Raw genomic sequence first — 24,929 nt, 5'->3', positions numbered from 1 at the left:
ATTTAGAGCAGGAACTTTGAGAGCATAGCGAGAAAGAATCAGAGCGAGAGAGAGAGAGAGGGAGGTAGGGAGGGGCTCTGTTGCTTCAGTTTTCCCAGAAGCCAAACACTCCTCCGTAACTCTGACAGGGCTTGCAGCTCAACCACCGGTGTGAAGAATACTACAGACAGATTTACTCACACTTAACCGCTTACACAGTAAGTAACTGACATTTTATTTTATGGTGTATTTTGATATATTAAGTTAATGTGATTTCATCTTTTATAACAGCAAACAGAACACAAACACTGTGATACCTGGTGAGATAGTTCTTTCTTGGAGCTCATAATACCTTAAACCACGGAAATGATAGTGTTTTTTTTTTTACCCTTAAATCCACAAGCCTACAACAACTACATAATATAAATATTTGCATTTTATTCTGATCTTGGAAATATAGGTAATGTGCAGTGTATGTGTTTGAACTGGTATGTTTATATGTGAATTCTGTTCATTTCTACTCAGTTATTGGATTTATTGATTCCTCTTTGGAAGTTGAAATATGTGTGTAGAGCTTGAAGTCAAAGACAGATTTTCCTTTGGAGGGAATAAAGTGAATCTTATGGCACTGTATCATATCAAATCAGATCATGATGTCATATAATATACTGCAGGGGTTCTCAATTTGGGGTCCGGGGACCCCTGGGGGTCCACGAGCCACAGCTCGGGGGTCTGCAAAATAATTCAAAATACTGTAAATCATTAAAGTAATGTCATGTCATTAAAAAGCAGATAAATACATGTAGGGACCACAGTGCTATAAAATAACCATACTTAACCAATTACTCCCACATACGTCAGCTTTGGGCAAATAAAAACTCAGATATGAGAGAGAGACATCACGTTAATCTATCACTTGTCACTTATCAGTTACTTTGCTCAGGATGCATTTGGTGTGCAGGTCCAGCCAGCAACAACGGGCAAATATTTTAGCGTCCACTTCATCAAGTGATGATAAGTCCAAACCAGCTAAACTGAGAAAATACGATGACAGCTATCTCGAGTTTGCTTTTATTGAGAACAGCAGCGGAGGACCAAAATGTGTTGTTTGTCTTCATGTGAAGCCCACCAAGCCAAAGCGCCATCTGATAAAGCATGCAGCATTTAAGGACAAAACAAAGAATTTTTTTCTGACAAAAGGTTGAGGAACAGCTACATCTGCTAGAAAACATGAATGGTGAACCTGACCACAATCTCAGAAAAAGCACAGAAGGCTTCTTATTTGGCTGCTCAAAGGATTATATAAAGTAAGAAGCCACACACAATTGGACAAGAGCTTGAATTTAGGTTGAAGAGTTTAAAATACAACATCTAGGATTACAAATGGCAGTTAACATATGTTTAATCAGTGTGAGGGTTATGTTGGGGTCCCTGTCAGGGGTCTCTAGCCCCAAAAAGTTTGAGAACCCCTGGTATATTGTATCCTACATTGTGTCGGATTATGTCATATGGAATTATCATCATATCTTATGTGATCATATCGCATTATCGTACATTTAATTATTGGATAGTGAATGAAAAAATGTAATATATTTTGGTTCACTCACAACAAAATGAAATTCCTGAATTTTCAAGGTAGCCATCAGGATTTCAGCTTAAGCTAAAGCTTATTTAAACCTATCTGTCATTGTATGACATCATATTTACTATCATATAGAATTCTATCATGTTATCTTGTCATAATGTTTTATATGATATATCATTATATCCTATAGTAACATACTGTAATGGAGCATATCATGTGGTAGTATTGCATCACTATATATCATATCACATCGTGTCTAATTGTAACGTATTGTATAGTATCATTATATTGTACTGTCATATAGTATCAGAGGGTATTGTACTATATCAGATGATATGGTGTCATCACTCTAAAGACAAAAAGAAAAATAAGTCAGAATAAGTCTAGCTTCTAGTTTAAAATATTATATTTAATTCCAAGTCACAAGTCCTTTGTATTAAATCAACATTTTATTTAGAGATAGACATTAAAACAAGAAATAAGACCTTAATTGCAGGCGTTGGGGAAAAATTCTTCCAATGGGGCAGAAAATTTTTCTTGGAGAGTTTCTGGAACTCGAATGAACATATTTAGGAAGTCCGAGTTATTTCAGGACTAAAAATAATTTTAGTGCACTGAAAATAAAAAACGAAGCTTTTACAAGTAAAAAACAAGACTAGGTAAAAACCTAGTGTATGGCTGACCTCAACTATCTGGGATGCCTGTTGAAATGCCTGACTGGCACAGTGACTTTGTCATTATTTTTTGTGAGCCAAATTTATTGTGGCTACTTAAATGTATAGCTACATGCTGTCCTCTGTCTCTCTGTCTTTCCTGTTAGCTCTTCTCTGTGCACATATGAAACTCTACAGCGACATGTGTCAGACTTCATTGATAGAGACAGCGTCACTGACAGGTGTGTAAGAGTCTTTATATGACATGCTAAACATTTAAGCAGCATTCTCTTAACAACACAAATGCAGAGATTTTAACATTTATTTGTTCCCCCTAAACATATAGTATTAAGGTAATATTTACCTCCTTCAAGGAGGTTATGTGATCGGCAGGGTTTGTTAGTTAGTTAGTTTGTTAGAAACATAACTCAAAAAGTTATGAACAGATTTTGATGAAATTTTCAGGAAATGTCAGAAATGGCATAAGGAAGAACTGATTAGATTTTAGGAGTGATCCGGATCCCCGTCTGGGTCCAGGAATTTTGTAAAGGATTCTGTACTATTGGGAGATAGGGCTAATGGCGGACGTCTGTGCTCTCTGAGTGCTTTTCTAGTTACCAAATATTTTTTTATCATAGCGCACACTCCTGGCTCATGCGGGGGATACAGACACACACAGCTGCAGCGCGAACACAGAGCACTGACACGCTGATCCTAATCAACATGTAAGCGTGCATTTCGGTGTAGGTGTGTGCGTGAGCGTCGTGTTTGTGTGTGTCATTGTTATGTAGCATGAAAGCAGATGAGGATGAGAGGAGAGCAGGCAACGCTGCTACGTAAAAGACGCACGAACAGTCAAAGAGAAAGGGACGATAGGAGAAACAGTTACAGGGGGACAGTAGATCATGATGGAAAAGTTAAAAACCAAAGATTGAGCAGTAGTCTCAAATCGATAGTCCGAGTCAAGTCTGGAGTCTTTAGCATGAGTCCAAGTGAAGTCTCAAGTCACCAGTGTGTGCGACTCAACTTGGACTTGAGTCCCTATTTCTGGTTGCTTTCTTCTCTTGTTTTAATAAAGAATTGTCTGGTTTGGACAAAAGTGCTGCTGTGACGGAGGCAGCCATTACCAAGAGCATTCACTCCAAGCAAACGCAACTCTGTTATGGTAGGGTCTTGGAAGTAGCATCACTCAGTTACTCAGTCAGTCAGTCAGTCAGTCAGTACACAGACAGAGCCATATGTATAAAACTGTACTGTGTGCTTTCAAGGTTACTAAATTAAAATAAAATGAAAATTACATTTGGCTCTGCCCTTTGTTTAGCAGAGGTGAGGGCTTCTTAGTGGATTCAGAACTTGTTGAGTCAAACTCTGAGTCTTATAGTCAGACTAAATGAAGTCATCAGTAGAAGTAGCTGATTGTAATTTACTGACTGGTCAGCTTTTTTGCTGACAGCTGCTTTCGCAAATCTCTGTTTAATTATCAAAGATATTTTAAACTGTCTTTCAAAACACTTTATCATGAATTGATGATGGATGATTGTTCAGTTTATTGTATTTTCATGTTTTCCCTGTAGTGAATTTTGCCTGGATGTTCTTTAAACTGTTCATTTGTCTTGCTATAGCGTGTGTTTTTTTAATCTCTGGAATGAACTATTTTTAGATAACAAAGATATCTTTGACCTTGAACCTAAAATACAAGTCAGCCAACAGGAAGCTTCTGCTTAATGAAAAATGTGACCTTGCCAGAAAACACATACCACTCTACTTATCTTTTCTCTTCCTCAGGCCATAACTGAAGGTGAAGCCCCTCTTGTCTCCAGTTCCAGTTTCCTGTGAAGTACTTGGATTTCATTAAGTCACTCAGTCATGGGGAAGAAAAGGCCCCGGATTAATGCAACAAACTCTCCATGAGAGATATTTGGACAGAAATGCTTTAATGCTCAGTGTCCACACACAAAATGTGTCCCTCTGGGCTGTTGTCCACATGGCTCCTTTTACTGACTCTGCACATGTCAGCCTGTGATCTGGAGGTCTGTGGATCTGACAGCCCTGAAGTCATCTGCTCCCAGGTACTAAAGTCTTCATCGCCTGGATACATTGAAGCTGTTATTTCCTCTTCTCCAGTACAGTAAACACAGTTTATGTGACAGATTACACTTTTAATTTCCTCTTTAGAGCTTGAATTTACCTTTTAATTTACCTTATCACCTATGAAGTGTTGTATTCTCAAACACAAAGCTTTGAAAGTGTGACATCATCTGCCACCTCCTCACATCACAGAGCTGCTGCCTGTAGATTTAACACAGTCTAGGCTAATATTTACTCTTCGGATGCAATTCATCCAAATGTCTTACATGGAAATCGTTTGTTTACCGTTCTGCCATGTCAAACTTTGTTTCCCTCAGGGTCTCTCTAATTGCACCATGGAGGAGGAGACATTTCTTACTGTGGAGGAAAATAATTCTGTGGATATCCAAAACCTGACTCCATATTTCAAGCTCTGCTGCAAAGAGGCAGCATCATGTAGCTTATGTCTGATGATTGACACGGAGATAAACATCCATGTGGAGGTCATGGAAGATGAAGGCCACTCTGGAAGAGGTGAGGAGGAATATAGAGATGAGATCACCAACCAAAAAGGTACAAACTAAGGTTGCTTTCAACCCAATGTCTCATTACTGGTCATCTACAGACCAGAATATACTAAAATCCCTTTGGCTGATATACTTACATCAAAATCATTAATATTCTTTGTTGGTTTAGTAATACAAGGAATTTGTTGTTAAGTTATGCTTAAAAAAAATTCCACATACCCTCCTTTTGAGCAAAAAAAGGAATAACCTGTAGTATTTGCACTGTTTTTGTTTCTCCTGCATACCAAGCTTAACCAATAGTTGTGTTATTTGTAGTTAGATAAGACAGCATTTAATAGATAGGCCCATCATTAGTCCTAATTGTCTTATATTTAAAAAAAAAAAAAAAAAAGAAGTAAAAACCTGCGGACATCTTAGAGGACAAGTCCAAAGCCATCAGCATCTTGTCAAACATTTCACTATTTCGCTGTTGCCTTATTTTCTTTGCAATCCATAACAAGTTCCTTTTTTCCATGGCTAAGCTCATGTCATGATCTTTGGACCACCCAAAGTTCCTTATTTTGTTTCAAAATAAAAGCAGGTATTTTCAAACATGAAGTCAATCACTCTTAGTTTTATTCAATCAAAATGAAACATAAGCCGTTTCAAATGCAAAATAGTGGGGAGATTAATTGTAATTAACTACAAAAAACTGAGATTAATCCCACTTTAAATTTTAGTTGTCTGACAGGCCTACTATAAACAATATTCCAACTGCAGCCATCTCCATGCTTAAGGTGGAAAGCTTTAATGCTCTTATCATATACTACTGTTAGAGCACCATATAAAATTCCCGAGAGAGATGGACTACATGATGTGTGGATTATTATTATCAGTACATAATATTAACTAATGATAAGGCTTGTAACCAGAATGCGGTCCGATATCTCTCTGGATTTTTTTTATCTTTCATCTTCATCATAACTTTTCAATTAGGAAGCAGTGGGATTAATAGAGCTGTCTCCTTGTCAATGCTAAAAACAACCTGTAACATAAATGAAAACAGCATTTGAGCTACCCACACTGATGGGCCCTCACACAAACATGGCCCCTGAGAATATGGTTTATGCTACAGGGCCTACTAAAAGTATTCACCCCCTCAGATCTTTACCCTTTCATTGATTTCATAAACCAAACATGGTCAGTATAACTTAACTTATAAGCATTATATAAATATAAAAAACATAATCTATAAAACGATATTTATGCAGTCACTTATTTTACATTACATATTTGTATTCAATTGACATGACTTTAGCAAATCTGTTTTGGTTTCTTGTCAAATATAATAATAATAATAATAATAATAATAATAATAATAACTTTATTTATATAGCACTTTTAAAACAAGGTTTAACAAAGTGCTTTGACATGAAGAAAATCAAAGCAGCAAGACAAAGACAACAAAACAACAATAACAAGAGCACATTTAAGGGGTGAGAACCTATACAAAATCAAAACCCAAACTATACGTTCAGCCCAAACAACATTATTACTGAAATATTATTAGAATCTAAAAATCCATGGAAGTCATAGGAGCTTTGATATGTTTCACATGACATCACCTGAGCTGAGACAGCCTGAGGGGTCATTAAAACCAGGACATCATAAGAACCCATGGGTATCCGGCCAACACAGGAACCCAACCAAAGAACCTGAGACCAAGGGGATTGAAGTTTTTAAAAGGCAATTAAAAGAGAAGCAACAGGAACTACAACATCAAGAGAAGTAAAACTGTAAAGGAAGAATAACTGTAACAGAATAAGTCTGAGGAGGGAAAACACTAAAATGATACAAGCATCAAGAGGGTATATTGATCATGATTGATTTATAAAATCAATAAAAGGGGAAAAATTCCAAGGGGATCAATACTTTTTATGGGAACTGTGTCAGTATTAATTTCAGTCAGTTATTACCAATGAAAAATTCCTTGCAGGAGTTTTGAAATGACTTAATAAAGCATATGTTTTATCCCAACATCAGTGGCTGAGAGGCATGTTTCAAAGTGTTGTGAAATCATTTCTGGAGGAATAAATGAGTCAGCGTGTGAGTTATGAAAAGACAATGTGGCGTGTGTCTAATTTTCCTGTGCCAACATGTGCAGTGCAACATTTCATACATTCATTTTTTTTTCTCAATGGGAAACTTAGGTGTCCTTCATTTCCAACATTGTCAAGATAACAAGCACGTTGAAACAGACACGGAAAAGACAGACACATAAAATCAACAATAAAAATCAATAGAAATCAACTTTAAACTGGAAACAAAGCGGGAATGAAAGCTTATCAAATCAAAGTCCAAAAATCAAGAGAGAGGAGGAAGTCAGTCTTTAGAGTGAGTTGGAGATTGGTCCATGTGTTCAGGGTTTCAAAGAACAAAGCAGTTTTACCAAGTTCACTTTGTGCTCCCATGACTTAAAGAGCTAGCCAGCCAGTAGTTATCATGTTGGTGCCAATTTTCCTCTCAAACAGCTCTGAGATATACTGATCATTGTCTGAAAAAGGCTTAAAAATATATAAAACAATGTTTTAAAAATCTCAGACAGGAAGTCTGCCCACAGTTATGATAGCACCCTTGTATTAAACATGGTAAATGAAAAGCACTGACAGCTGAGTGTGTTTGTTTTTCTCCTGTTCTTTTAATGAACTCTGAGCCCTACCTATCTGTTTCTGCTGTCTGTGTTGCAACAGCGTCTGTGTCAGTGTGCTACTACACAGCACAAACAATGCCAACCTGCAAGAGGGTGGAGTTTACCGTGAAGCACACAGCTCTTACTCAGGCAAAGGTAAGGTAGACTCCATGTGCCCTAATAAATGAGGGTGTGTGCTGTCATGCTCTCAGCATGTCTAAACCCTCTCTGTTTGGACTTTTAGGTTTCCATGTTGATAACTGAGCCAGCAGGGGTGACCTTCAGCAGCGAGGTTATTATTTATTCTGTTAAATCATCACATGTGAAGGTGGCTGCTCCTTCTCTAGATGAAGGTAAAACTTGTTTAAAATTTCATTGTTATTAATATGCAAATAAAAAAATGCTTATTCATGTATTGTACTAATGTTTAGTAAAACTGTTTTCCTCTGTGTTTAGTTTGCTCCATGGAGCTGCATGAGCATGTAGAGGAGTGTCAAGGTAAATATCCCTCAGTGTATATTTATTTTATGTGCTGTTTTGTTACTTGATGGTTGAATAAAGCAGCACTTGTCTCCTCCTAGTACCAAAAATCCTAAGTGTTATTAGCAAAGAGAGGAATCAGGTGGAGCTGCACTTTGCTGGCAGAAATGAGAGCCTCCCCTCTGTGTGTGTCCAGTATGAGCAGAATGGAACATGTCGGGTAAGTGTAGAAGTGCCTCATTCTTTGTGATAGGATTTTCTGCATCTTACTTAAGTTAGCCAGTAGAGGTTGCTGTTGGACTACGACAAGTGCTTACGCACCTAATTTAGCTACAGTAGGAGCAGTGTTGTTGCTATTCGCCTAAGGAAATGCCATGATGCTGGCGTTGGCTTCTTCACGTTAAAGAATATGGAGCTAAGTCCAAGCCAAGATAAATAAATATTTAATTTAAAAAAATACATTTGAAACTGAAAGTTTATGGTTTGATCCTGAATTTTAAAAAATAAAAACACTGAAATGAAACTATAAGTAAGAGACAGTTCACAGTGGTTCAGAACCTGAGCAAGCTTTTAGTGACGGATTTGAATCTAACCTTTAAAAAAATCTTAGTATTTTGTGATTATTTGGATGATACATGCAAGATTTATTGGCTGATTGTTTCATGTCGCACTTCATACCAGGTGAACTTTGTTTCCATTTGAGAATCTTTGCAGATTACATTTTTTGATTACTGAATCCTCTGTTGCATTGCTCCTCTTGGTAGACTTTATTTTGTAAATTTAGAAAAAGTGTATGAAGAGTCATATCATAATACTCATGAGCCAGAGTTAATTTAATCTAATTAATTTTTGTCCAATTGACCATTATAACAAACATTGTATTATCATTTGTAACAGAAGAGTCGAATCAGAGTTTTTGCACTTGTGATTTCTTGTTTATCACTGCTGATGAAGTTGTGTTTTTTAGATTTAATGTTAAAGTCTAAAGTGAAAAAGGAAAACTGAAGCAGCTGAACGTAAACACCGCTGGTTCAGCGGGCCTCTGCTCTCCTGTCCTAATTTGTGTCAATTGTTTCTTTGCAGAGCCTGGAGAGGCTGACCATCCCTTTGTATTCTGTAACCACCTGCATGTGTTTTCAGGTAACAAACATCATCATTTCTCAGAGCTAACTCACTATAACGATGTGTACGTACACTCTCGTAGGACTGACGTGATTATTTATGTTTTAGGCGTGGGATGAGGATGATCAGAGACCTCGGCGCTCTCGAAACTGCCCTTTCCGTAACACTAGTAAGAAACCTAGAGTTCTGATTTCTACACTATTGTTTTACTTTGAGTTTTTATGTTTATTATAAGTATACTGATGTTTTCTATGTGTCTACCCCAGAGTTATTTCACAGGAACATATGGGAGAATGTTTCTGTGTCCGTTGGTGAGGGCCTAATGAGCAACTCTCGCTCAATGCTGACGTGGAACGTGTCTGCCCCCTGCAGGCTGGAGGGTGAAGTGTGGCCCTGTCAGAGAGACATCAGCTGTAAGGAGGTGAGGGGTTACAGACAACAGCTGGCAAAGAGCACATGGACCCAAAACAGCAAAGGACTATGGGTAAGAAAACTGCTATGTGACACCACTTACCTAGAAATGTCTAAGCAATTTTGATTTGTTTTCCACATTTTATAACACTTGAAATATTCTTAATGATCTAGTTTCAGCCTTATCAGGGCTCCTTATTTTGCCTTATAGTTGAGGCTGAAGGGATTCTGTTTTGGGTTGTCTGCCCTTCTTCAGACAAAATCTCAAGGAGACCTCAAAGTATTTTTATATATAGCTCAGGGCTGATATGGTTGGAATATGGAAGCCAAAGTTTAAGGTCACTTCATGTCCATCCCCTTGCTTTTGAATAGTTTATCTCATGATTCAAGCACGAACTGATTGAATTTGGTAGTCAAAGTTCAAGGTCATCAGACCTTAAGTCTACTGCTTACCAGAGGTGTGTATCCGCCAGGCAGTAGTTCTTGTTTGAAACTTTGTGATGTTGAGGATAATGTATGTTTCTGACGGCTTTAGCCAAATTAATCAGAAAAAAACTATTTTTGCATTCTTTTTATTTGCAAGTCATGTACATACTATATATTTCTGCCTTTATTTAAATCCAATTTATATAACACTGCTTAAACTTTTTTATCGCCAAGAATTTAAAATAAAGTTGGCCACGGGCTTTATGACTAGAAGGCATGTATGTTTGAGAAGTAGATATTTTAGAGAATGATTCATAATTGTGCTTGTTTTAGGAGAAAAGAGGGGTGTTTGAAGACATGGACCTTCAGCTCTCTCCATGTGTGATGGTAATGTATTCAGTACTGTCCTTTTGTAAGAGCTAGTAAGTAAAACATCACATTAATGTCTGTCTCTGTTTGTGCAGGTGAAGGTAGACTTGGGTGTGCCTAGGGAGTTGGGTCCATTCTGTTTTAAAAACAGTGAGTTTGACATGAATTAAACTAAACCTGGACAGAGCTTTAGATATTTGTGAAAATAAACCACCAGAGAGACTTTATATAAATAGGTTTATTTTTTTTGGTTTTGCAGCTGACAGGTGGCGCTGGAGTGTCCTTGTTTTTGGTGCCATGCTGATAATCTGCTTGACTATAATCATGGTTTATCTTCTTCATGGCTTCATCAAGAGTAAGTTTTGTTTTTTTCTGTTTTCTCTTTGCATAAAGCTTATTTAATGTGAAAGAGTGAAGAAAGGAGAAAAGAGACGTGTCATATTTTACTAAAACGTTCAGTGTTTGACTCTGATTACATTACCTCAGGCATTTTCCACAAAGGTCTTGAATTTAATTGTACAGCTCATGCATACAAATGTTTGCTAACATGCTATCTGAGGATTAACAGTTTATCATGCATCATTCTAATTATTAGAAAATTTATTACATGTGATTGTATTTAAAGTACTCTGTGCTGCATTGTGTTCTCAGGAAAAGTGCTATATAATTGATTGATTGATAAATATAGGGCAGTCAAACTCTCTGGGTTTGTTGTTCTCAGCTATGTTCTCACACTGGTAGCTTGAGGCGTTGCAGAAGTGTGTTATTCTGTTAGATGCCTTCAAAAACAAGACCCTGACGGGTTGTGTTGTTTTTGTGGGCATAGGACACTGAAAATAAATCGCTTACTACAGCTTTAAACACACTTTTTCTCTGTGAACGCTTCTCTTTGTAAAGTCACAGTGCATGTCCCCTAATACACTGCATGACAAATGATGCACAATCAGGCTGAAAGTCAGTCGAAGTGAGTCAAGTGACTCTAAATTTGTGTCAGAATTGGCTGAAAATGTCACCGTGTACACTAGGCCCAACTGTTGGTGATACTGAGTCCTAAAACCCAGAAATGTGTTAGCAATTTAGCTCTTCTGGTTCCATCATCTCAGAGTCTACGTGACTCTTGATGCCCATAATAAGGTCTGTAAAAACACCAGCTTAAGAGATCTACTTTTGTTTCTTCAACTTTCTGTAAATATCTGAGAGTGCTCTGCCTGTGAGCTTGGAGGCTTTCCACATCTCATAAAAGGAAGTTGCAAACATGTGAATAACACAGACTACAGAGTTTTAAACATTAAACGTCATCATACCCAACATGTTAACTCATCCACTTATCTACCTCTCACTTAGTGTGTGTAAGGCACCCACTAAAACTACTCTGACTAAAACTTTGGCAGATAAGCTAATAATTTGCAAGCTTAATGGTAATGAAGTTAAAATACACATCTATGGTGTTATTTCCTTATAGCCTGTTTACTTTTTTTGAATTTACACCAAAAAAATGATGGCAGTAGTCTTTATTTGTGAGGGTTATCCTGCTTTTTGCCACAAAGCTTTTTTTTTTTACCATAAGACTAAAAACAATATACCTTTTGCTGATGCAACTTCTGGGCTGGCCTACAAAAAATTTTATCTCTGCAGATGAGAGATGGACATGCCCATTAAGGGGTGGCAGAGTGCTTTCAAAAGGGTATGACTGAAGGTGTGGAAAAATAGTTACCAAACTAAGGAAAATATTTCTTTGGCCTAAAAAGACCAACATACAACAACCAAATCAACTTTGAGATGCATACAGTGCCCATGAAATGTCTTGACACCTTTGAATATTTTTTTATTGATTTAATGAATCAATCATGATCAATATAATTTGGCTTTTTTCACCAAATATTATCAAGAAACCTCTTTAATGTCAAAGAGAAACAGATTTCTACAAAGTAATGTCAAATAAATTGAAATATGTCATGTCAAATAAGTGACTGCGTACATATGTGACTGACCTAATTCAACAGAGGTCCAGCCAATTGTTGCTGGAAACCACACAATTAGTGAAATGGGGATCACCTGAGTGCAGTGAATGTGTCTCAAGTGATTGTACTATAAAGACACCTGTACCTGGAAGGTCCAGTCACTGGTTCATCAGTATTCCTGGCTACCATTACACCATGGAGACAAAAGAACACTCCAGGCAACTCAGAGAAAATGTTATTGAAAAGAATAAGTCAGGGGATGGATACAAAAAAAATCCAAGGCAGCTAACATCCCCAGAGTTCAGTTAAATCTATCATCAAAAATGGAAGGAATATGGCACATCTGCCTAGATCAGGTCATCCTCATAAACTGAGCGACCGTGCAAGAAAGGAGACTAGTGAGAGAGGCCATCAAGACACTTGCGAAAGAGTTACAAGCTTCAGCAGCTGAGATAGGAGAGACTCTGCATACAACAACTGTTGTCCGGGTTCTTCACCAGTCAAAGCTTTGCGAAAGAAAGCCACTGCTGAATAAAACTCAGATTGAATCTGGACTAGAGTTCACCAAAAGGCATGTGGGAGACTCCATGATCAAGTGAAAGAAAGTTCTTTGGTCTGATGAGACCAAAATGGTGCTTTTTGGCCATCAGATAAGACGCTATGCTTGGTGGACACCAAACACCACAAACACACAATCCCCACTGTGAAGCATGGTGATGGCAGCATCTTGCCGTGGGGATGCTTCTCAGCAGCCAGCCCTGGAAGACTTGTAAAGGTAGAGGGTTAAAATTTTTTAAGACAACAAAATGAATGTTCTGGAGTGGCTGAGTGAAGGCTCAGACCTGAATCCAATAGAAAACTTGTGGCTGGACTTGAAAGGGGCTGTTTACACATGACCCCTGTGCAATCTGACAGAGCTTGATCAGTTTTCCAAAGAAGAATGTAGTAAAATTGTAGTGTCCAGATGTGCAAGCCTGATTGAGACTTATCCACATGAATTCAGTGCTGTGATTACAGCCAAAGGAGCATCTACTAAATACTGACTGGTAGGGTGTGAATATTTATGCAGTCACTTATTTTACATTACAGATTTTTATTCAAGTGACGTGGCTTCGTAATAACCAGTTTTCGCTTTGACATGGGTTTGTTTATGTAATTTGTTAAATCAAAATAGCAATGTTATATTGACCATGATTGGTTTATAAAATCAATAAAAAGGTTACACATCCAAGAGGGTCAATTCATTTTATGGGCACTGTGTTTTCTCTTAAAATACACCCCAGGATCTTGTTCTCAGATGTTTGTGAGCACTCTCCTGCTGTTCTCTGTCTCAGAGATATATACCAGTGGAACAGGAAGTGAGAAGCAGTGGAGCAGAGAGATTCAGGAGTTGTACCCAAAGACAGTACTTGATCTCTTTGTGCATACCTCCTGCTCTGAAACTTGCATAGTCAGCCTTTATATATTCATGGCACTGAAATGCTTCCTGTAGTGAATTTTTTCTCTTCTATATTGAATACTGTTTCACCTACTTTTTTAGAATGGGTGTGGAGCTGGCACAGTGGTGGATTTGTTAAAGGTGAGTGCTTTATACTTGCAACAGTAAATCATAATGACACAAGACAGCTCTTACATCAATCCACTTGTTTTCTTCAGTTGGCAGAATGTGTCATGTGGTGTTGCTGAGCCCCCCTGATGTGGATGCTGGTGTTTCTGAGTCAGTGTGTCAGCTGGGATCTCTACTCTCTAACCACGGCTTCAGTGTGTCTGTGGACCAGTGGAGCAGGAAGGAGCAGTGCACTCTGGGACCTCTGCCATGGCTGCACTCCCAGCTGCTGGAGCTGAAGAGCCAGCGGGGTCGAGCCGTGCTCATCTTGAATCAGAAAGCCTTGGAGAGAGCAGAGGAATGGACCCGTTGGTACAAGAAGGATATGAAGACAAAGATGGACAGCAAGGGTCTTCCTCAGAGATGGTCCCCTTACTCGGATGTGTTCTCAGCCTTGCTGTTCATTATCCAAACTGACAAAGAGCAAGGCAGAGCAGGAGAACGCTTTCTTCTTGTAAAATTTGACTCCTATCAGAGCAGCAACAAGGGTTTGCCAGAGCTTTTTCAGGGTCTGCCCCTGTTTCATCTCCCCTCAAAGACTCGGGCCTTCCTATCTGAGCTCACAGTAGGGGGCACAGAGAGGGGAGCAGGTAGACGGACATGACGATGGTGGAAATTGAAAGACTTCCAAAAGAACAGCAAACATTAAAACAAGACTGCACTGAATGCATCATGCTGTGAAAACAGGTTCTTAAAATGCCAAAAACATTTAAACATGTCTCTCCATCATGTAGCTTTGTCTTTTCAACTGTTAACTGCACTTTACATTGGGAAGGAACTATTTTCAGTGTCTTTTGCTTCCCGAAGATACATTTGTCTATGTGCTTACCTGATGAGTCATCTGTCTGTATCAGTTCAGCTTTAACTCCACCTCTGCAGTTTTGTTACACGTATAATCAGGCTACGCAGCGCTGACTTGTGCTGACATCATTTTTTTAATCTGACAGGCTCCTGTGTGGAGGTAATGTTGTGGCTAAGTGATATCAGCATGCACATGAGTGTATGACGTCCTAGGACCAAGCTCAGCTTTTTGCAGTGTATTTTTGGTGACTGTGATACATTGCTCAGTTAAACAGTCATTCTGATATAAGCATCTCTATACATGTATAAATAAAACTTAAAAACCATACCATACTTACGTGACAAAGCTTTTGATAAAAGTTCATGTCCCATTATCAAAATCTGCCTAAACACAGACATTAAAATCTCTACAAAGTAACACTGAAAACAATCTCATTTTTAACCAGTACGAACTTTTTATTTTCAATTCTGTCACATACATCTGTCATCATCATAGAGTTTTTTGAGATATCTCCAAGGTCTGACAAAAATATGTCAACCTTGTGTTGGGTCCAGATATGCCCCCCATGGACTTTTTTGGATGATACAACATTATTCAGAATTCATTTTGATGCTGTTTTATCCACTTTTGGTCCTTTAGTTACTTTTCCAAAATATATGTCCCCATTCTCAAAAGTGATTTAATACATAAGCCACGTATGTGCTGCACATCCATTCCCAAACTTGAGGGAGAGGCCCTAGGAAATTTTACCAAATGGCAAAATCCCCCTTTGCCCTTTAAAGCTCAATGCAAACACCCATCTCAGCCATTTGGTGGAGGTCTTTAGGGTGTTTTTTTGTCTTTAGAGCAATGATTTTTGCTACAAGTGCACTGAAATAGGGAAAATGATTCAAGAAAGTCTGCAGACCGTTCACCTCAGACACCAAATATGTCAGAACAGAAATGCACACCAAAACTTTCAAAATAAAATTATATTAAACTTCCATTTAGGGTAAAGGTAAGGGCAGTGGTGGACAGTTACGGAGTACCTTTACTTGAGTACTGTACTTAAGTACATTTTTTCAGTATTTGTCCTTCACTTGAGTATTTGGGTTTTTTTTTTGGAAACTTGTGACTTTCACTCCACTACATTTAAAATACAAATATTGTACTTTTGATTCCACTACATTTCTAGGAAGCTTGTCATTGCTCATTCCTTTTAGGTTCAACATAGCTTTGTAGTCAGATGTTGGTGTTTTTTTTTTTTTTTTTTCTAAAATGCAATCGGCCACGCACCGTGCTCCTCACAGAAGGGAACCAATCACAGTTACCGCTCACACCTGGGATGGATTTGGAACTAGGCTGTGTCATCCTCGCTCTGTGTTGCAAGCTCTCCTGCCTTCATTCAAACAAAACTAGGCAATGGAGATGGCAGGAGAAACTCAAACTGAAAAACCAGCGCACCCCTGGCCATATCTCAGCTCGATGTTGGAGATTTCAGAAATGAGGAATGATTCATGTCATATTTGTATACACATTTTTGTTGCAGAGTGGTTCTACATGTAAGTCAGTACATCATTAGGTGGTTTCAGAGAGTTACAAAGTTCTGCAAAAGCACTGAGAAAACAACACAGCAATGTACTGATATTAGAAATGTACTTTGTACTTTTGAATACTTAAGTATTTTTAAAAGCAAGTGCTTTAGTACTTTAACTTGAGTACTTGAGACTTTTACTTGTACTTGAGTAAGATTTGACCACGAGTATCAATACTTTTACTCAAGAACTGGAGTTGAATACTTTGTCCACCACTGGGTAAGGGTTAGGTTAAAAGTCAAAAACCAGATCTGCAACACCTGATTACATCATGTTAAATGAAGTTGAATAAACATTCTGCTTACAGGAAAACAGATTGTCCTCCATGAAAACATTCTAACATAACGAGCGTAGTTAATGTAGCTTACATAGCTCTGTTAGCTGCATAAGCTATGTAGCTAATGTAGCTAAAGCTAAGTACACAGAGCAGTTACGTAAGCTATGTATCTACGTTGCCCATGTAGATAAGTTATCTCTAGCCACATTTGCCAAAGCCCACGTTGCTAAAGCTAACTTAGGTATATATAACATAGATGTGTAGCTAACAGAGCTAAAACTTAGCTCACAAAACAACAATATAATCCATGTAACTACATTAGCTTTAGCTATATTTGCTAAAGCTCACATTGTTAAAGCTAACTAGCTACTATGGTTTATGCAGTACTGTTAATCACGTAGCTATTGTAGCTATGTTAGCGTCAGCTAAATCCAATGAAGCTAAAGTGAGCCACCTTTCATGTAACTACTTCTAAAATGGGTTTATTTAATGTTTTACTCTCACTTTAATAAACCAGATACAGGGGACTACAGCATTGTATCATGGATTACAGACAATATGAACAGCAAAGACAGAGGCTCAGGGGATTCACTTTAACAACATACAATCTTTACATCAAAAAATATACTTGGGGAAAGTTACAAGAAACACAAAAAGCTGCACATATTTCTTAAAGGAACAAAATTTATTTAGGCCTGCAGAATTTAGTATCAACTGCCTAATCCAGATCCACACTCCAGTTCAGCAGGTGGTGGTAATGCACCTTTCAGCTGGTTTGCCAATCGCCATAAAAGCCCGAAGAAGAAGAAGAAGAAGTTCCCCCTAGTCGACGTAGTTTAAAGGAGGTAGGCCAAATAAAATTCCTTAACTCAACTCAGACGGAATTCCCGGTTTGTTGACTGATCAGTGCCACATTTACTGACACTTCATTTATCGGTGTTACGGATGAAAGTGTGACTGTGTTAAATGGCGACCTTCAGCCGAATTGACGTAATTCTAACGAAAGTTGAAGACAAAAAGTGCCTTAACAAATGCCTGTATGACTGATTAATCTTTTATACTTAAGAAATAAATTCTTATCAGACACACCACGAGTAGAAATTGTGACAAAAAACATTCATTAGGACTATATCGGGCTACATAGTGGTTGACGTAACTTGTAAACGTTACAGCAGTGGTATGTTTAACAAATAGAGGTAGAAACAAAACCAAAATGACCCATTTTAGAGTGATTTATTTCGGCATGAAATTGTACTCTCCGTAAATTTGTCTTTGCAGTTGTCAGAGTGAAGAACAATGACAAACTTGCAAATGTTTTAAACTACTAAGTTAAGTTCTTGGATTTTGTCTAGTTTAGTTGAATTCTGAAGTCCCAGAAGCTTTTTTACTAAATTGGTAACACAAACATTGAGACCCCCTAACACTTCTTTAAGACTACATGATGTTATGGATGACAGGATTAACAAAGATGTTGGTTTGAGTTTTGTCAAAGTTTGACCTATAGTTCAAAATTTGAATCCACCTCAATTTATCAATAATCTGTTCTCCCTCCTACCTTGAGGGGATCACCATAAACTAGTGTAATATTGCAGACATGTGAATAGTTTTATCTTATGGATGTGCTGGGACAGATGGGACTGTGGAGGCTCCACAGGGCTTTGCTGCAGGCTGCTCTGCTGTGTTGTCTGGTCGCTGGTCAGGCACACAGCTGTCCACATGCCTGCATGAAGTGTTCAGGGCCTGAAAACAACCAGTGTGAGGAATGCAGCACAGGGTGGACTCTCCATAATAACACCTGTGTAGGTACTGTATATGCAGAGCTTTGTGTAGGAGTTTGCAGATCATGGCAGACAAATGACAACACGCAAAATCTTTCTGATGTGTTTCAGACATAGATGAGTGCGGCACAAAGGTGGGAAACTGTCCTGTAAACAGATATTGCTTCAACACAGCAGGGTCCTTCGAGTGCAGAGGTCAGTGACTTTCACATTCTAAAAGACAGTATTATGCTTTGTTTATTATTGTAGAAATTATACATATGTAAAAGTATGACTCATATTAATACTGAATGAACATCTGAATAAGGATTTCAGATTTCAGAAAATCATGAACCCCATTTCCCAGGACTAAAGGTTGAAATCATCAAGTGGATAGGTTCTGGCATACAGCCATCAAAAGATCTAGAGATGTTCAATTGACAAGGGCACGGAGGTGGAAGTAGCGGCAGATCTTAAAATTCTGGCTGCTACAAAAGCAGGGAACTGATATTTTATGTGTCTGATAAATATCTTAAACAATTCTCTCCTTTACTGTAACAAGATGTATCTCCAGATCTATTTACTTGCAATGTAGAATTAGCCAGAAATATAAATGATTTAATCCAGGAACAAAATGTCCTCACCAGAAATAAATGCATAAAGAGCCTAGAAATATATTTGTTTAAATATTCAAAATGTCCCTGCTAATAACTTCTAGCTCACACAGGGACTCAGATCTTTGCAATAGCAGCCACTGAAATTCAAAAAACAATCAAAAGTACGAACTCCATGTTTTTATGCAACATAAGGTGAATATATTGAAATATCCAAAAATATAACTTACGAAGAATCAGTGTGGGACTTGCTGATTAACCATAATCAGCGAAATCTCCAGTGAGGGATTAAAATTTAAGACATTAAGTTACAACCACGCATGCTGAAGAGGCTTTTAATGACTGCTGAACATCAATGGGACTTTTCACAGTATGTATCACTCCGCCTCAGCCAGGGGTTCTGAAAACCTTAATCTTTCAATTGTTTTTCTGTACCAATCAATCTCATTTATTGGAATCACACTGCAGGCCCTAACTTTCTCAGTTTCATGAGTAAATGAATTTCTTTTAGCATAAAATTAATGTTCTACAAATCAGTTGTTCTGCAGTCCTGGATACAAACACAGCATACGATGGTTGTAAAGCAGGGGTTATCATCTACATTTGTACAAGGGACAGATTTTGTGTATGACAGGATTAATATTTCAAAAGTGCAAAATACATTTCACAAAACACAAAATATATTTTTTTGCTCTGTGAAATACATTTGTGTTTTGTGAAATATTTCTGTTTTGTGAAATTTATTTTGCTCTTTTGAAATATTAATCCTGTTGGCCTTCAGAGCCACTGTAATTAACAGAGAGATCAGTCCATATCACCGATGGGCAATCAGAATATTTAGTTTACATTTTTAAGACTGCCAGGTTGTCCGTCACTAGGTTTGATGCTAATATGCTGGGTCCTGATCGATAAAAAACAAATGGAGGAAGCAGGTCTTTTGTTTTGATTCTCAGGCAGGAGAATCAGCTCTCCAAGATGCTGAATTGAAAAGTTGAGACAGAAAACTGCAAATTTAATCAGGACTGGACTCATAAGTATGTGTTTATTATGCATCATATTAACTTGTAATAGCTGACAGGTGGATTTCTGTGAAAAAAATAGCTGAAAAATTAAGTCATTCCTGATAAACCTGTTACAGCCTTGATTATTTTAGGGTTGATTTGTTAGATTTAAGGATTCAAATATAAAAAATGCCCTTAAAACCACAACACCTTATTTTCCTCCTCACATTTTCTGAATTGAATCATCTTTTGGGGGCTGGATGGGGAGCTTTAGGGAGCCTGATATGTCTCCCCGGGCTGCCAGTTGATGATCACTGCTGTGAAAGGTTTGGGTTGCTTACTAACAGTATAGTTTCAGTTTAATTGTACAACTAGTTAAGTTGTTTAAGTTCAAATATAATCTTTTGTTGTTTAACTTTTCAGTACTATTTTCTGCATGTATAACTTTTTTTAAAATCAATATCACACTCCATGTCAGGATGTTCTAGATATTATCTTTGACACTCCACCTTCACAGCACTGATTCCAGCAGTGGTGATAGTCTCTCGTATGATATTGCTTAAATGGTGCTCTCTTTGTCATATAATCTGTTTGATTTTCACAGTTTGGCACTCTGTTTAAAGAATAATCTCCACCCTGTCCTCAGATTGTGACCCAGCCTGTGTGGGCTGTATGGGCAGTGGACCGGCGCGCTGCAGAAAGTGTGCCGTTGGGTTCACACTGACAGGATCCAAGTGTTTGGGTAAAAAGAGAATATCTTTAATCTATGTCTTCGGTCTGTGAAATCACCCTACGTTTATTTAGGACAGACATTCATGTGAAACAGGCCTTTAATTTTTCAAACAACATTTAAGCACAGTAAAGATGGGGACTTTAGAATAGTACATTTCCTTTGGGAGAGAGAGGGGTGTGTGGGGTGGGGCTTTTAATATACTCACTAATAAATGCTGTGCTGGCCTTTAGGTCTCTAATGGAGTCCCATCTTTGTTTGTCAACACAGGCTACTAAAAGCTACCAGGCCTTAAATTAGTATGGCCTTTTATTTGAAGTTTAATTGTATTATATTGTTTCCATGTATTCATTATGAGTAGCAGTGATCTAGGAGTCTCTGATGGAATAACGTACTGTATATCTTTTGCTCAGATACCGATGAATGTAGTGACAGAGTGCTGGCCTGTCTGGGTCTTGATCAAATCTGCATCAACACAATAGGCTCGTTTCGCTGTGACTGTGCTCAAGGATTTTTCCACAGAGATGGTGTCTGTGTGAGGAAACAGCAGCCGAGTAAGTCTGTGAAATGTTTCTACCCACAAAGACTTGAGCACCTCTACCTGTGTCTGACATGTCTGTCTCTCTGCACAGGGGTTCAAGAGAAAGGTCTGTTTGAGGACATCCAGGATGATGAGATAGAGGTGCTGCAGCAGATGTTCTTCGGGGTGTTGCTTTGTGCTCTAGCCACACTGGCTGCTAAAGGAGATATGGTTTACACGTCTCTGTTCATAGGAGCGGTGGCAGCCATGGCAGGATACTGGCTCTCTGACCGGGGAGACCGTTTGTTAGGCAACTTCCTCAAAGGACAGTAAAACTGAGCTGATCTAAAAAGGACTGACATATGTAAGAGTTCAGAAGCACCAATGCATGGACTGTTGTTCAACAAGGCTGTTTACAGTCACTGTCATGTGAATATACTGCATTAACATTAAATATGGTGATAAAAATTAGTGATATTCAAAAATATTGTTCTTTAATCAAATCAGCCTTTTCCAATCAGAAAAGAAATTTTTAGAGTAAATTTTTAAGTTAGTGGAACCACAGGAAAGCAGTGAAAGTTTTATACTTTATGCTTAGGAGACACAATTCATGAATTTCGAGGCCCAAGAAAGCTTTTATACATTTATGAGGGATGAGATTTATCCCGAAGAATGCCAAACAGCCAGTAAGATCCTCAGTTCCTTGCCATCTTCCAAGTTCTCCAGTCTTCCAACACAATTCACCAAGACAGTCAAAGTTTTAGGAAGACCTTACACCTACTGGGAGGTCAAATGTAACTCAAGTCTGGATCTAAACTATCTCAGCTATGACTTGTGTAGAATGTAAACTCTGTCTCCTCTAATGTTATACAGTCATTGTTTCATCATGACAGCAGGTATTTGTACAGTAGTATGTCTCTATTTATTGTATTTGTTATTTTTAACTAACAAATCACAAAGACCTAGAAAAATGTGTACTGTTACCCTTAACAGACATAAGACTTAAGTAAATGTCTGATTTAAACTTGAAAGGTGCTTATTTGGAATCATATTAGTTTATATAGAGATTGTTCATATTCTTCCACAATTTTGCTTCTTAGGTCCTCAGACAATTCTCGGCTCTTTCTCTTCTCCATGCTTGGTGTGACACAGGCATACAACATAAAGGTTGAGTCAACTTTTATATACTCTAACTGGCTTCAGGTGTGATTTCTATATTGCCAGTTCCTGTTACTTGCCACAGCTGAGTCTAAACGAACATCACATGCTTGAAACAAAATGATTTACCCACCGTTTTAAAAGGGTGCCAACAATTTTGTTTGGCCCATTATTTGAGTTTTGTGTAAAATTATGTCAATTTTGGCTTTTTTCTCCTGTTTTTTTTGTGTTGTTCCAATGCACATAAAGGAAATAATCATGTGTATACAATAACTTTTGTAATTGCAACAGTTTCTGGGAGAAATGGTGTAGCTTCTGGAAAAATTCCAGGGGTGCCAATACTTTTGTCCATGACTGTATTTAAACTAGGACATTTGGGAAAGCTGTGTTGAAAAATCCTTGCTCTGTTTAACAGCACTTGGAAGATACTTGAGAAAACATGACATTTTTATAGGGGGACTAATAATTTTGTCCACATCTGTACATCATTATTGTGCTGATTTTCCTTTTGCAATAACCTAAAGTCATGTTTCATATAGAAAAATGCAGGTTTAACATTTTTTTAATTAGAGTAGAAAATCCCTCAGAGACAGAAAGAAAGTCACCTTTATTTGATGGATATAAACAAGCTGGCCAACACTCAATAGTAATATTCTGATACAGCACATACAATAGCAAACGGGGGCACTGAGGACAGCCTCCTAGGTTTAAAAAAACTAAACATCATGCTTCATTCAATACTTGACTCAGTCTCGCTTTTTTTCTCTAGGGACTTCTTCTGATAAAGTTTTTTTAAATAGATTTTTCTCTTGTGCATTCATGAGACTCACAGATACACACATACTGACAAACACCCAGAAAGGCAGTTACACATCCACACCCACTCATACGCACGCACATCCCTCTTTTCTGGTTACATTTACACGAGCAACCCCAAGAAACATGCTGCACTCTCACAAAACTGCACAGGCTGTCTACTAATGGGACACAGTAAGTGAGACACACACATCACTCTCAAACACAACATCACACCGTCACAATGCACGATGCAGATGCAATTAATGAGTGAGGAATGATGCATCATGGGAGATTAGCTCACGTTCACACGGGTTGTCATTCAGCATGCTGGACACTCACATTTAACTTGTTCCTAGGTTTTTACTGTACAGTTCAAAACATTTACTTTTACAAATAGTACAGTCTCAAACTGGCATATTCAAAAGCGCAAACAATAGAAAAAATAAAGCTAACTTAAATGAAAAATAAAAAAGTAAACATTTGTTCTGTCAAAGAAAAGAGTTTCTGGCATTGGTCACAGTGATTTGTTTGATCCAAAGTTTTAGCAACCTACAAAAAAATAAATAAAAAAAGCAAAAAAATATGAATAAGAACAATAAAGTGAAAATGTATGCTAGGCTTGTCATACTTTTTCTCAAAGGCTTTTGAATTACTGCTAACTCTACAGGCCTTTAATGTCGAGTCTTTCTACACGGCTGCCTCCAGGCACTGATGCAGACTTGACTTGTCAACTCCACCTCACACCGGTGTCAGTCATACACAACCAGGATTAGTTTTTAGTCTAAGCCTCAGCTGAGATAAGCCCGTGTGTCTCCTAAACCTTTTTGACATGACAGTTGAGAAATCGCTCTGCATAGAGAACAGGAGATTATCCTTACATCACCACTCTCAGTTGGCACATTATGTAAAAATCAGCATGCATGGGCACGATTGAAATGTTTCATGTTTTCTACCATGTAAATCATAAATGGTGTCTCTTGGTAGGAGAACCCCCTACTTCAAGTATTCAGTAGATAAGGACCTGAAAATGGAGGATTTGTACTCCCCCCCCCCCCCCCCCCCGATGGTGAAGTGAGAGGATTTTTTGCTCCTCTGTCTGTTTGCATTGTCTTCCCCTTTTTTTATTTTAAGAAAAAAAATCTCACCCGGATCTTTCTGGTTACTTTTGTAAACACAAACACCACACAATATGTCGATTCTTGGTCAGTGACAGGAGCTGGGTGGAGCAGACACACAAATCATGATGCATGGATCATCTCAGGGTTGTGGAAATGGGAGACACACTTACTGTAAATATAACAATCAACACTTGGCCATATACAGGAGACACACACAGGCACCATAAGGGGAGGGAGAGGAAGTGTAACAGTCTAATTCAATTGTTCACAACACTGCAACATTGTGTGTTGGTTTTTTTCTACTTAATCAGCTGTCACAGTCACATTTTGTCACCACTTCACAAGACGACGACGACGACTATGAAAGAAATGCATCCCGACAGAGTCACTCAACCCTCCACTCGGATGTTCATAGTGATAGTCCTCACTCACAAGTGCAAGTTTTTCTGTCCGCTGCTGAGTGCTGCAGACATAATCTCATTGCTACTTATGCGAGCTGCAAAAACTCAAGACTATATTTTCTTTGTCACCACAAGCAAATGGTCTTCAACTGAATGTTTTTTAAAAAGGAATGTAATAATGTCAGCTTTTCTATCTTTCTATATAGATTTGGATATACTTCTCTTTTAAACTGATCTAAAGCTCTTTCTTTTCTGGGCTGTCCTGTTGTTTCAGACAGGGAATGTTACTTGCTGCTGAGGGGCTTTCTCACAAAAGTACAAATCA

At 38.1% G+C, this 24,929-nt stretch overlaps 2 protein-coding genes across 4 annotated transcripts; both read left to right on the top strand.

The window, feature by feature from the left end:
* The first annotated feature begins 100 nt into the window (after positions 1-100).
* Positions 101-14,988, top strand: il17rc (interleukin 17 receptor C). Of its 3 annotated transcripts, none has more exons than XM_041782940.1 (16): positions 115-197; positions 2,385-2,459; positions 4,003-4,286; positions 4,623-4,818; positions 7,541-7,635; positions 7,724-7,832; positions 7,936-7,977; positions 8,061-8,179; positions 9,043-9,099; positions 9,190-9,250; positions 9,348-9,565; positions 10,252-10,305; positions 10,383-10,437; positions 10,547-10,642; positions 13,789-13,827; positions 13,905-14,988. In XM_041782940.1, exons 3-16 carry the CDS (start codon positions 4,176-4,178, stop codon positions 14,456-14,458), a joined length of 1,806 nt encoding a protein of 601 aa, XP_041638874.1. In that variant the 5' UTR covers positions 115-197; positions 2,385-2,459; positions 4,003-4,175; the 3' UTR covers positions 14,459-14,988. The 3 variants fall into 3 exon arrangements, with proteins under 3 accessions (XP_041638873.1, XP_041638874.1, XP_041638872.1); XM_041782938.1 differs by having other exon boundaries at positions 4,623-4,857; XM_041782939.1 differs by lacking the exon at positions 2,385-2,459 and having other exon boundaries at positions 101-197; positions 4,623-4,857.
* Positions 14,989-17,318: 2,330 nt separating this feature from the next.
* On the top strand, positions 17,319-24,112 carry LOC121506908 (protein disulfide isomerase CRELD1). Its single transcript, XM_041782941.1, has 6 exons — positions 17,319-17,352; positions 18,139-18,310; positions 18,397-18,480; positions 20,526-20,621; positions 21,023-21,163; positions 21,242-24,112. Exons 2-6 carry the CDS (start codon positions 18,139-18,141, stop codon positions 21,460-21,462), a joined length of 714 nt encoding a protein of 237 aa, XP_041638875.1. The 5' UTR covers positions 17,319-17,352; the 3' UTR covers positions 21,463-24,112.
* Positions 24,113-24,929: the final 817 nt, after the last annotated feature.

The sequence above is a fragment of the Cheilinus undulatus genome, linkage group 3 (assembly GCF_018320785.1).
Source record: "Cheilinus undulatus linkage group 3, ASM1832078v1, whole genome shotgun sequence".
NCBI classification, from domain to species: domain Eukaryota; kingdom Metazoa; phylum Chordata; class Actinopteri; order Labriformes; family Labridae; genus Cheilinus; species Cheilinus undulatus.
The sequence above is the reverse complement of the archived record's forward strand: the minus strand, read 5'-3'. Positions and strand labels throughout refer to the sequence as shown.